Raw genomic sequence first — 13,742 nt, forward strand, 5'->3', positions numbered from 1 at the left:
TTAGAAATGACATTGAAGCTGTAACTCATCCTTATCCCCCCTTTTCGGACAAAGATTACGATTACCTTTAAGCCATATAAGAGCTTAATACTTAAAGAGACCATTCACATATAGATACGTCAAGGAGTATACATTGTAATGACCCTTGTTTGATTTCCCCCAGTGTTTACGTGTTCAAATCTTGAATAAGTATAATACTTTAAGGGTGTTACCCCGTTGTTTCAATTTTTAATTTGTACATTGGAAATAATCATTGTGTGACTGAATTAAAATGTTTCACAGGTTATCATAAGCTATAATGTTTAATATTCCCCTGCTATTCACCTTTGGTAATATGCGATTTTTTTTCCTCAATCTATGCACGTCATATTTTCATATTGTGGTATTTGTCATTTTGATATTCTAAACCCCATGGAAGACCTGCAATGCGATGTCACGTATATGCCTCGCTGTGTATGGGTTATCCAACCGTTGTCTCTTATACGGAAAACCAAATCAATCAATCGTGATAAAGACCAGAAGTAGGGTAACTGTGGTATAACTCTTCATTTGAAATGGAGGTCCCGAATTCGGATCGAGTCCTGATGAAGTGCTTAGATGCGTCCTTACGCAAGATGATTTTTTCCATGGTGTCCCGACCCATATCAACAAGCGTAACAATGAGTACCTGATGGCAATGCTAAAGTGTATTGATAATGACAGGGCGCTCTGAAAAAAAAAAAACAAAACAACAACAACAGTGCCAGCACTGAAGCTGTGTATTTACCTTGGGTAAATAAGACCATATTGCTATGTCATTGTTATAATCATTATTATCATTATTATTATTATTATTATTATTATTATTATTATCATTATTGTTATTATTATTATCATTATCATTATTACTATTATTATCATTGTTATCATTATTATTATTATTATTATCATTATTCTTATTATCATTAGTAGTAGTAGTAGTAGTAGTTTTATTAGTGTTGTTATTGTTATTATTATCATCTACATTGTTATCGTCATTTAATACCATAATCCTCTTTATAAACAGAATCATGAAATAATTTCCCTTTTCTTTACCACATCGAATGAAAACACATCCAATGTATCAATGGTATATAACTTCTGAACAAAGACACATAGAAAATTATTGTTTGCGGGATGAAAATGATATTCCCTTTATACCCTGTACTGAAAATATACTACCGGTTTGCATGTGATTCACCCTTTATGAGTAATTATTAGTGAAATGACAGGAAAACAAAAAAAAAATATGTTCGGAGATCATCATGATATTTCATAGTAATTGCACGCGTGAAATACATTGAAATACTTGAATTTGTCCGCGAGGATGATATTTTGTGGATTTATTGTGTAGACGTAAATGTACTTCTTGCTTGATGATGATTAAAACTGTCCTGTTAAAAAAGAACTAATCTAAAATGATGAGTATATCATTGAAATGGTTTATTGATATCAACATCATCGCAGCCAAAGGCCGAATTGTGATGCTTTACAGCAAATGATATAAAAGAATACATAAAAAAGCTCAAAAGAGGAATACATGTACAAAAAGATGAACTTTACACATAAATATCCATAACAAACTCAAATGAAGTGTACGACTTATTCTATAAAGTATAAAATATTACAGTTGAAAAAAAAATCGCGAGATTAATATTGCACAATATCATAATATACATTTCAGATTGCAAAAAAAAAATCAGTCTTTTGTTATCTTACTTCCCATTTCTCTCTCTCTCTCTCTCTCTCTCTCTTTCTGTCTTTCTCCCTCACTCCCTCCCTATCCCTCTTTCCTAGGTATGTTTCACTGTGTCTATATTTCCCCCTTTTCTCCCTCTCTCCCTCTCCTCTCATCTCCCTCTCTCTGTCCCCCTCTCTCTCTCTATAAATAACTCAATATTCATATCAGATTAAAATCATTCGATATCAGCCAATATGGTAATTTACAATAAAAAATATGTTCTATATTATTTACATTATCATAAATATCTTATAACTTTAGATATTTCAAAAGATACACAAGCCATTATCAAAATCAGTGACAAGGACCCAAAAGTGTGAAATAATAAAAAAAACCAAGGATACCACTATTACATGTGTACAAAATGATGTCTTAACCCGTGTATATCATTATATCTATCAGTTACACACAAAAAAGCACAGTATACATAAAAAAAAATGCTAGGTATTGACCTCTATTCTCTTTCAATATCCTATGATATTGTCGAATTCATATAGGATACAACATATTCTTTTAAACAAACACAAAATACAATCATACAAAACTGATAAACAAAATTCGCTGTCATTGTAGTCATACAAAAGATTTGCCGTGATCAAAAAGGAAGAACAAAAAGGAGAAAGAAAGAGAAAAACAGAGGGAAAAGACGGGAAAGAATAAGGGAAAATATATAAAATCAAAGCATTATTATACCCTGAATAATCTCAAATCACTAAATAACCAAAAAGATTAATTAATATTATTGGTATGGGTAGCCCTCCTGTGAAATCCATGACATAACATATACATGTATGATTTTACGCATAGAAAACTCTTGGTGAATTCAAAATGCGTGTGAAGTGTGGTATCGGACTGTTTCAGAATCTACTTGTTCTACACCGGGGCTCTGAGCGTTGGGTGCCGCTCCTAGTGTTGTGATCATGAGTTTTGATGGGTGGCAGAAGATGATGCAGTTTGGATGTTGGGCGTTGCAATGAATTGGCAAAAGTCGTATATAGCTGCTGTCTGCGGTCGGCCAAGGATGACAGGGTGCACTTTGCCAACGATTCAGAATATCGGGTATATGTGTTCCCAAGAATGATGCGACATGCTCTCTTTTGGATTTGCTTGATCACCTGGCGTTGTCGCTCTGAGAGACCACTAGACCACACTGGCACGGCATACTCCAACACTGGTCTCACAAAAGTGGCGTATACCGTAACGAGGTCACAGACAGGGATACCGTGATGCTTCAGCGTGCGTAGGACATACAAACGGCTATTTGCTCTTTTCACCATGTACTTTACATGAGTATCCCACTTAAGATCGGCTTGTACGAAGACTCCGAGGAGTTTGACTGTCTTGCTATTGCGCAGCATCACATCGTGTAACATGAGGGTGTTTGGCTCACAGCTGCTCCTTCCAAAGCACACATCCATGGTGACACATTTTTGGGGGTTAAGTCGCATCAGATTTGTTGCAGACCACTCTTGCAATGTTTGGAGTGCTGAAGAGAGGTGCGATTCGGCGTTTGCTGCACGTGTTTCTACTAGGGTGAGGTCATCCACATACTTGAAACGTCGGACATGACTGTCTGCCGAGGTTGTCGTTTTCGTTGATGTCGGCTGCAGCATCGTTGACAAGGGCCATGAATAGAACAGGGCCCAATTTGGTTCCTTGCGGTATACCGGCTATGGTCTCACGCCACTGAGACATCTTTCCTTTGTATTTAACCCTTTGACGACGACACGACAGGAAGTCTGCTATCCATTCCACGTATCCGTGATGCACATTCATGTCTAGCAGTTTGGCGATAACTGTCGTGTGGTCTACACGATCGAAGGCCTTCGAAAAGTCAGTCATGAGGATCGTCGATGCTTTGGCGGGTTTATCTGCATGGCTGTGGAGCATAATATGCATAACGTCGACAAGGTAATGTGAAATTGAGGCTCCTTTTAGGTTCCCGTACTGGGCTGGGTCTAATCGACTGATCATAGAGCGTAGTACGTCCTTAGCGATGAAGTTCTGCGATTTTCGCGAAGTGGTCTGTGAGGGCCACGGGGCGGAGATTGTGGATGGTGGCTGGAGATGACTTTGGCACAGGAGTCACATTCGCCTGCTTCCACGGCATGGGGACCGTTGCTTGTGCGAATGATGCATTAATGACATCTGCGAGGGGCTGGCTAAGTTCTAATTAAAAGCAATACGCTGATGAATCTTGATGGGATTTCACCTGGGCCGCTTGCTTTCTTTGTTTTGATTTTCTTCAGTTCATTGAATACCTCCCATGGTTGAATAGTGCGAATGGGGAGAGACGGGAGGTACGTTATCAACGCACTGTTGTCAGGGGGCTCCATGTCGTCTGCAATGGAGATGAAGACGTGATCATTGATAGCGTTTGCAATTTCCTCGTGGTCAGTCGCATCGATGTTATCAACGCTGATGTTTGTCAGTGAGGGATTTTTTCCCGACATCACCCGAATTTGTTGGAACCACTTGCTTGGGTTGCCCTTTTTCAGATGTCGAACGCTATCGACGTAGTGATGTTCTTTTGCAGCTCTGATTTCTCTTTTGACTTTGTTTCGCAGCTGAGCCCAAAGGCAGCGCTTATTGTCTGAGAATGCTCTTTGTCTTTTGGCAATGAGGTGCTTGATGCGAGGAGCAATCCAGGCTTTATCCCCTTGATGCATTTTGACTGTGCGGGAGGGGAAAAACCTGTGGAGTGTTTGGTGGAGCGTGTCGTAGAGGGCAGTGCATTTTTCAGATACCTCGTCGGCAGCGTAAACTAGTCTTCTGACCAATCATGGTTCAGAATCCATGACCCGCATTCCCTGATCTTACTGTCTGGCATCGGGCGTACTACTCGTTTTCGTGTTGTGTTTCCAATCGGAACGTGGTTGTGAGGTTGAGTGCTTGAGCTTGAGTGCGAAGATGTAGGTATGTGTGCTGTTGGTGTGTAATCTCTTTGTGTGATGAAAATCTCTACCATCTCCATTGAAGTCATATCATACATATTATGCAGATTGTAAATTCATGATTTTTTTTTGTACAGTATGCACACGTATGTGACTTGCTTTTGTCGAACAGAATTTAATGAATATTGGTGCTGAAGAACATTCAGTGAATTTTCAAATAATCTTTACTTATATTTGATTTGCATCGTTTGCTCAAATCCCCTGTACAATATTGATGTCAAGTAAAGCAGCTTATGACAAAAGACACTTTCGAATAATAAGCGGTGAAGTCACACTGGTTTAAAAAGACGATTATGCCAATAGGACTCTATACTGAAACAACACACAGCAGTCAGTCAGATTATGGCCTGTAACGATCCACTTTTATAGGCCTCTGTAACAGCTGATGTGAATGTGTATTTTTTTGTTTGTTACAATACAAATACGAATTAAAAAGCCTATCCATCTGCACCGTACTTCATTATACGGCAGGCTGTCAAAGTACCATTAGGCCTATAACAATGTAATAAGTACCATCATAACGCCCGTAATAACGATGTAATCCATTGATTACTTTTCCATGACAATTTTTAGTCTGCTTTTCATCAAGCTTTGGTATTTCTTTCATATAATGTAGTTACCATGCATCGATTGTCATAAAACACTGTTTGAGAAAATGCAATTATTGACTTGCATGTATGTATCCCCATTCTTCTAAGATTGTGATATGAAATTTTCTTTTGTATATAATTATGCAAAGAGGTTTCAATCACAGTCATATGCTCACACTTAAAGAATGTCCTGGATTTTTTGGCTGCCAACTGATTTTCCCGATCATATTAATCATAATACCCGTCATCACCTGTCAACTATCTCATATTAGATGTTAGGTATTGTCTCTCGAGTCTTATTCATGGTGTCAATTAATGAACAGTATACATGAATCTAAATGTGTTAGACAGACCTCTTTTTTTAATTCGTGATCGAATCGGGCGGGAGTAAATAAATGTAATTCGATGCATTGGTATGTTTTGCTTCTGGAAGGAATTTTTAATTACAACGCCGTACAGTTTAGTAGTGCCTAGAAGCTAGACCTTAGTTTTATAGGGTAGGTATTACAGATACCTGTTTATGACGAGTACCAGTAATAGACCGGGGGCCCAGAAGATTTATTCAGCTGAAAAGGGTCACACTTTTTAATGGTCTCATCATATAAGGATGTGTCCAAGGGTCAATAAAATGAATTGCTGGCAAGTCACATCCTGTACCGTAAGCCTAGGGACCACAAAAAGGGACCCCGAAAAATGGATTTATTCAGCCGAAGGGGGTCACGGACAAAAGTTGGTGGATATTGTTCCTTTGGGTGTACTTATCATGAAAACAGCAATGCCAGCTATTTTATCCTGTACGGGGCCCCAGACAGTAGCCCCAAAGGGCCCCACAAATATGGTGTTATTCAGCTGAAAAGGGTCACGGCTAATTTCTTTTGCAATGGAAGTAGTTCCCATCAGAGATATCCAAAACACCAATGCCAGCTATTTTATCCTGTACGGGGCCCCAGACAGTGGCCCCAAAGGGCCCCACCCCCCATAGGCCTACGTACAAACACACACAAACATTGATTTTATTCAGTTGAAAAGAGTCACGGCTAATTTCTTTTGCAATTGAAGTAGTTCCCGTCAGAGATATCCAAAACACCAATACCAGCTACTTTATCCTGTACGGGGCCCCAGACAGTAGCCCCAAAGTGCCCCCCCATAAGTCATACGTTCAAACACACACAAACATTGATTTCATTCGTGCAGCTGAGAAGAGTCACGGCTAATTTCATTTGCAATGGAAGGAGTACCCATCAGAGATACCAAGAACACCAAAGCCAGCTATGTTATCCAGTACGGGCCCCGGACAGTAGCCCCAAAGGAGCTCCCCCCCCCCCCCCACACACACACACATTAGTTTCATTCAGCTGAAAAGAGTCACGGCTATTCTTTTGCAATGGAAGTAGTACCCATCAGAGATATCCAAAACACCAAAGTCAGCTATTTTATTCTGCACGGGGCCCCAGTCAGTAGCACCAAATTGCTCCCCCCCCCACACACACACATACATTGATTTTATTCAGCTGAAAAGGGTCATGGCTACTTTCTTTTGCAATTGGAAGTAGTAGGCATACTCATCAGAGATATCCAAAACACTAAAGCCAGTGATTTTATCCTGTACGGGGTCCCAGACAGTAGCCCCGAAGTGCACCCCCCAACACACACACACACACACACACACACACACACATTAGTTTCATTCAGCCAAAATTGGTCACGGCTAATTTCTTTTGCAATGGAAGTATACCCATCAGAGATATCCAAAGCACCAAAGCCAGTTATTTTATCCTGTACGGGGCCCCAGACAGTAGCCCCAAAGTGCCCCCCCCCCCTCTCCACATACACACACATACACACACACACACACACACACACACACACACACACACACATTAGTTTCATTCAGCTGAAAAGGGTCACGGCCAATTTCTTTTGCAATGGGAGTAGTACCCATCAGAGATATCCAAAATACCAAAGCCAGTTATCTTATCCTGTACGGGGCCCCGCACATTTATAGCCTCAAACACGTTTAATTTCTTTTTGCACTGGAAGAAGTACATGTACCTATCAGAGATATTCAACACACCAAGGCTAGTTTTTATCCTGCACAGAGCCCCAGACAGTGAGCTCCACAGTGTCCCATCCATTATACATGTACTGTGATTCAGCTGAAAATGGTCTTACAAATTCTTTTGTAGCGTTAATATCAGGGCCTACTGAACAGAGATATCACACTAAAGCAAGTCATCTTATACGGGGTCCCATAGGTTACAGTAGCAAAACACTCAAGAAATTTGCAAAGGAAGCATACTTCTGTATAGTGCACAACTAAGATGACCATATTACAAAAACCAGTCATTTCATCTTGTACTGGGCCCAGGTTACAGTAGCCATACAGTGCCCCTCCCCCACATAATTATTATGACATCATCATAGCTTAAAAGAGTCATAGTTGTTTTTCTTTTACAATTGAAGTAGGCCTTAGTTTACATCATAGATACCCAAAACATCAAAGCCAGTTAGGTTTTCCCAGCCAATTTCGCACTTTTGTTGGTTCATTTGATAGAAGGTTCGAATTCGTAAAATGGGTATTCAATTTGGCTGGTACCCTACGTTCATTCAAATTCGCCTTGACTTGCCGAAAAGGGTATTTCAGCCATTAAATTTCGCGAAAGACAGTCAAATTCCAAACGTGTTCATTCAAATTCAAATCATGCTATTTCTTTGTTTCAGATCATTTTAACGTGTCTTTCTATTTGTGTTTTCGTTTCATCTATGAATTACTGTTATAAAGCAGTAAAAGTATCATATTTCTTATCTAGTATAACTGGATTTGATGGTTCTGTAAACCAGACTGGTAACGCTCCTTCTCTTTATTATACTTGTCATTATAGGCCTGTACGTGTACCAGTAATGCAGATTAACTTCATTTTTTTATAGTCGTGACAGCACAATAGATACAGACGTATATCTCTAGAAGACATAAAAAGAATTATTTAAAAAAAAAAAAACCAAACATTTGAGGATCATAACCTTGACTTCTTGGAACTGGCCGACCGCTAGTAATAAAGCGCTCTTAACAGCCAGATAATTTGTGGCTTCGTACTTCTTTGGATTCAAAAAGCACGTTAAAAAATGGTGTCAAAGTCTCTTAAACGAATACGAAAACATGAAATGCTATGATGCTTACAAAACAATAACTACGATGAAAGAAAATAAGGAAAGAGGCCAAGCATGAACATATCTGTTTAATTGACTGCAGAACATGTTAAATTAGATGGCCAGAAATCAATTTGAATGAACGAGCGCAGAATGTAATCACGTGACTATATTATTATGAATTTATGAATGAACGGATAGTGGAATGGTACTTGTCTTATATATGGATTTCAGTTGAAAAAGTGTTATTTAGAATAGGGTTAGAGGTAATGTGAATATTTCAAAATAAATTTGAATGAAGAGATTAATATGACATTGAACTACCATGTCATCTAGGCGAAATTTTTGCTAAATTTAATTCAACATTAAAGAATTCGATTAAAAGAGGTGCGATATTGGCCCGGATGCAGGGCCCTTGACAGGTATAGCCCCAAGGTATTCCCACCCCTGAATTAAGTGTTTTTAGGTGAAAAGAGTCATGTATGCCTATTTTCCTTGGTAGCTAGTGGAATTAACAGCTGAGATACGTAAAACACAAACCCATCCAGTTAAGGGGCCCCCAGCCAGTAGCTGGAAAGTGCTCCCGTATTATTTTATTCTAAGTGAAAAGAATCACTGCTATAATTTCTTTTGCAATGGAAGTAGTACTCAACGAGGTATCAAAAACACCGAAACCAGTTATATAGCTGTACGGGGCCCCACGGAGTGTTCCTAAAGTGTCCCCACATGTAATTCCACTATCAAGATCTGCATCCCGATCTATTCAATCTGTCAGATCGGGAGAGAGCGGCAAAAGTGTACGGGGACCGGGAGCATCGTAGCAGCAGCGTTTGGGTGATGGGGTTGGATCTGGCAATTTTACAGATCGGGAAGAAATTTTGAACTGGTTCAAAATTTCTTCCTCATCTCCCCATCAAGATTGACCTATTTTGAATCGTAGCTCAAACGGGGAGAGAGCAGTGACAGTGTAAATACCGCGGGATGAGCGTAACAATTCCAGGTTTTTCTGACCGTAGTAACAGCGGCACAAGAACGGGAAATATAGTCTAAACTAGACACCGACGACATGGTCCCGCTGCTGCGCCGCTTTCTTGATCAAAGCACAACCTTCCCGCTTTAACGACGCTCTCACTAAGCCCCCGTCAGACTAGAGCGGATCGAGCCAACGAATGCCCAGCGGATCCGAAAATTTGGACATACGCTCACATCCGTTGTTCGTCGTTCGTGACCCGCTTGACGTTCGTTGTATCCGCTAGCTGTTCGCAGAGATTCGCAGAGATCCGCCGGAGCAAAATTTTGATTTTGGACATGCCCAAAATCTTGAGCGGATGACGAACGGAATGACAATCCGCTCTGTGTTCGCTTAGCATCCGCTGATTGAAAGTTTTGGTCGCTCTGCATTCGTTTCTCATTCGTCCGCCGTTCGTCCAAATTCGCCCAGCAAATGTGCACAGCAACACACGTTAATCAAACGTAGATAAAAAGTAGATATTCATATATAGCACATATAATAATAATAATAATAATGATAATTATAATAAGAAAAAAAGGGTCTTATTTGCCCAGGGTAGCCTCTTCAGTGTTGTCACTGCTCTGCCAGAGGGCCCTGCCATTATTATTACCCCAGCGTTGCCAGGTACCCATTTATACACCTGGGTCGAGAAGGACATCGCGGGTAAAAAAATCTTGTCCAAGGATGTAGGGTTATGCACTGGGCGGGATTCGAACCCGGGTCCTCGGTTCGGGAGTCGGATCCACTATGCCACAGCCCCCCACATGACATTTCATTATACGTATTCTGACATTTAATAAGAGAACATTATTCTAAACCACTGCTTAAAGTCAACCTGTAGTAAATGGGAATCTCTGAATGGAAATTGGGAATTGTGAAAGTTCGACTCCAGTTGGAGGCACCAGACGCAATGGAGGATGTTGGACTACCAACATCATCGTCACGTGATCATCAGAAGGAAGTACACTTTTAGGGGAATCTTGAATGAGTGTCATCAGGAGTACTTGGTGGTTACTTCGGCTTCCTTCTTTTTGGGGCCATTTTCACAGTCACAACTATCTAAAAAAGAAGATCACTCCAAAATCTTCGAGTGATCCCTGAGGTCACTCCAAAATTAGTGAAAATGAACATTTTCACTCCAAAGTCACTCCAATTTCACTCGAAACTCACTCTTTTTTGTTATTTATCCTTCATGAGTGAACAATTTCACTCTTCTTTTTTTAGAGAGACAACATTACTTGACACTGTCACTGCTCAAAATGATTTGGTAAAGTGTGCGTCATCCGAGATCCGTCACGTAATTGCCGCAGTATCGCTCTGCATATGTTGGGCATTCGCTGCTCATTCGCTTTGTCCGCTCAGCATCCGTTGGGTGGACTGCACGCATTCGCTTTCATTTGTTACTTTATCCGCTCGTTACACGGTCAGCATATGCTCATCATTCGTCAGGCGAACGTTCGAAAACCACATTTTGCTTGCGAATTCGAGCGGATACGAGCGTATCTGGACTTTGCCAAATTTTGCCCATCCGCTAGGCATTCGCTGATTTATACGCTGTAGTGTGACGGGGCCTTACATGTAGTTTCTCTACTCTCGTATAAAATCAAGGCCTGTTCCTATGACGCTTCATTCCTGCTTCGATAACGCTGTTGGCCGCTTTAGCTACGCTGTTCCTACGCTTTCCCACACTCAATTATGCATGCAATTATGCGATACGCTGGAAAATGTTTGCCAGAACAGCAAAACTGATGATGATCAGGAGGACGCGTTGTCGTTGTCGCGAAAATGAAGACGAAGGAGCGCATATTTAAGAAGAAGAAGAGATGCAAACAATAAAGAGAATAGAGCAAAACACTTTGGAGCTACTGTCTGGGGCCCCGTGCAGGATAAAATATCTGACTTTGGTATTTTGATATCCGATGGATACTATACTTCCATTGCAAAAGAAAGTAGCCGTGACCCTTTTCGGCTGAATGAAACCAATATATATACATATATATATATGTGTGTGTGTGTGTGTGTGTGTGTGTGTGTGTGTGTGTAGGGGGCACTTTGGGGCTACTGTCTGGGGCCCCGTACAGGATAAAATAACTGGCTTTAGTGCTTTGGATATCTCTGATGAGTACTACTTCCGATTGCAAAAGAAAGTAGCTGTGACCCTTTTCAGCTGAATAAAATCAATGTGTGTGTGGGGGGGGGGGGGGGGGGGGAGGGGGAGGGAGTAAGGGGGATATTTGGGGCAACTGTCTGGGGCTACTGTCTGGGGCCCCATGCAGGACAAAATAACTGGCTTTGGTATTTTGGATTTCTCTGATGGGTACTAATTCCATTGCAAAAGAAATTAGCCGTGACCCTTTTCAGCTGAATGAAACTATTGTGTGAGTATGTGTGTTTGGGCGGGGGGGGGGGGGGGGGCACTTTGGGGCTACTGTCTGGGGCCCCGTACAGGACAGAATAACTGGCTTTGGTGTTTTGTATGTCTCTGATGGGTACTACTTCCATTGCAAATGAAATTAGCCGTTACTCTTATCAGCTGAATAAAGTCAATGTGTGTGTGTGTGTGTGTGCTTGTACGTAGGGCTTATAGGGGGTGGGGCACTTTGGGGCTACTGTCTGGGGCCCCGTGCAGGATAAGATAGCTGGCTTTGGTGTTTTGGATATCTCTGATTGGTACTCCTTACATTGCAAAAGAAATTAGCCGTGACTCTTTTCAACTGAATAAAATCAATGTTTGTGTGTGTTTGTACGTAGGCCTATGGGGGGTGGGGCCCTTTGGGGCCACTGTCTGGGGCCCCGTACAGGATAAAATAGCTGTCTTTGGTGTTTTGGATATCTCTGATGGGAACTACTTCCATTGCAAAAGAAATTAGCCGTGACCCTTTTCAGCTGAATAACGCCATATTTGTGGGCCCCTTTGGGGCTACTGTCTGGGGCCCCGTACAGGATAAAATAGCTGGCATTGCTGTTTTCATGATAAGTACACCCAAAGGAACAATATCCACCAACTTTTGTCCGTGACCCCCTTCGGCTGAATAAATCCATTTTTCGGGGTCCCTTTTTGTGGCCCCTAGGCTTACGGTACAGGATGTGACTTGCCAGCAATTCATTTTATTGACCCATTGCCACATCCTTACATGATGAGACCATCAAAAAGTGTGACCCTTTTCAGCTGAATAAATGCTCTGGGCCCCCGGTCTATAAATACATTCTGTACCTACCAACTCCGCTGTCCAAAGTGAGTTTGTTTGCTGTCCTCAGCGTTCGTAAGTAACCAGTCAACGAGGAGACGTACGACTGTAGCTGTGCATGTGGTACATGAAGCTGTGTATCGAAGCTGCAGCTCGGCTAGCCCCGGAGACCCGCCGCACGTTGGAGGCTGGTCGCAGTTACAGTAGGCTAGCTATGCTAGCAGCCGACGGCTACGCTTGTTGAAAATGACTCGAGCAACGTTGATCTTCGCTGTGTCTTTGCTTATTCTCAATACATGTGACGCAAAGAAGAATGATTTACAGGTAAAAGCGTTCTATGTCAGTATCGTACGAAAATTATGGCGCTTTTAGAACCGAAATTATTGTTAACTTTGTCTAAAATAGGTTTAACGTTACTTTAGATTTAAAGTTAACCATGTTTGTTAACTGTGTTAAGTAGAGCTAGTGTTATTAATATCATATAGTGTTTATACTCGTCTAACATTAGAATCCTTCTGAGTGTTGATGTCAACGTAGATGTGGTAGCTAGTATGGTTGGACCTACTACTACTCATCGACCGCCTTTGTTTGTAACCACAATTTCACCGAAAATGTTCAACAGATTTACCTCAATTTCGTCTCACTTTGGGAGAAAATACCGCAGATCCTTACCCCATGTTCAGATTGTCGCTTCATATCTAAAGGCCGTGTCACACCATTCCGGGCAAGCTACGCGGGCTTGTGGCGAGGAGGTAGTTTCCAGCACGTAGAAGATTTTCAGCGGGCGAACAAGAATGTTTGCAATTTTTATTCATGCCTTGTCATACCGTACGGGGGAACTTCTGCGGCTTGACTTGCGGGGAAACAAATTTACTCCCCGGAGCTCTCCGCAGTGGGTCTGCACCTGACAGTACTTATCTAGCGCGTAGTTGACTGGAGATGCTCACGCAAGTCCGATTTAACCGCAGCCAAGTTTTGAGCATGACCAAAACTTTTTCCGGGTGAGTTGCGGGAATGCCCGTAGAGGTCCACGCAGAACGCCAGTAGCTGGAGACCCTTAGCGGCAGTACTTCCCAGGCAATTCCCACGCAG

General features: G+C 41.5%; 1 protein-coding gene across 1 annotated transcript in view; it reads left to right on the top strand.

The window, feature by feature from the left end:
- Positions 1–12,843: 12,843 nt before the first annotated feature.
- Positions 12,844–13,742, top strand: part of LOC139732757 (uncharacterized) — a 43,005-nt gene continuing 42,106 nt past the window's right edge. Inside the window, exon 1 of the mRNA XM_071643603.1 lies at positions 12,844–12,974. Within this exon, the coding sequence (XP_071499704.1) occupies positions 12,897–12,974 (78 nt within the window). The 5' untranslated portion in view covers positions 12,844–12,896. The remainder of the gene's footprint in view (positions 12,975–13,742) is intronic.

Source organism: Diadema antillarum, unplaced genomic scaffold (genome assembly GCF_040938485.1).
Source record: "Diadema antillarum isolate AM-2024a unplaced genomic scaffold, OU_Dant_1.0 seq00000446_RagTag, whole genome shotgun sequence".
Classification (NCBI taxonomy): domain Eukaryota; kingdom Metazoa; phylum Echinodermata; class Echinoidea; order Diadematoida; family Diadematidae; genus Diadema; species Diadema antillarum.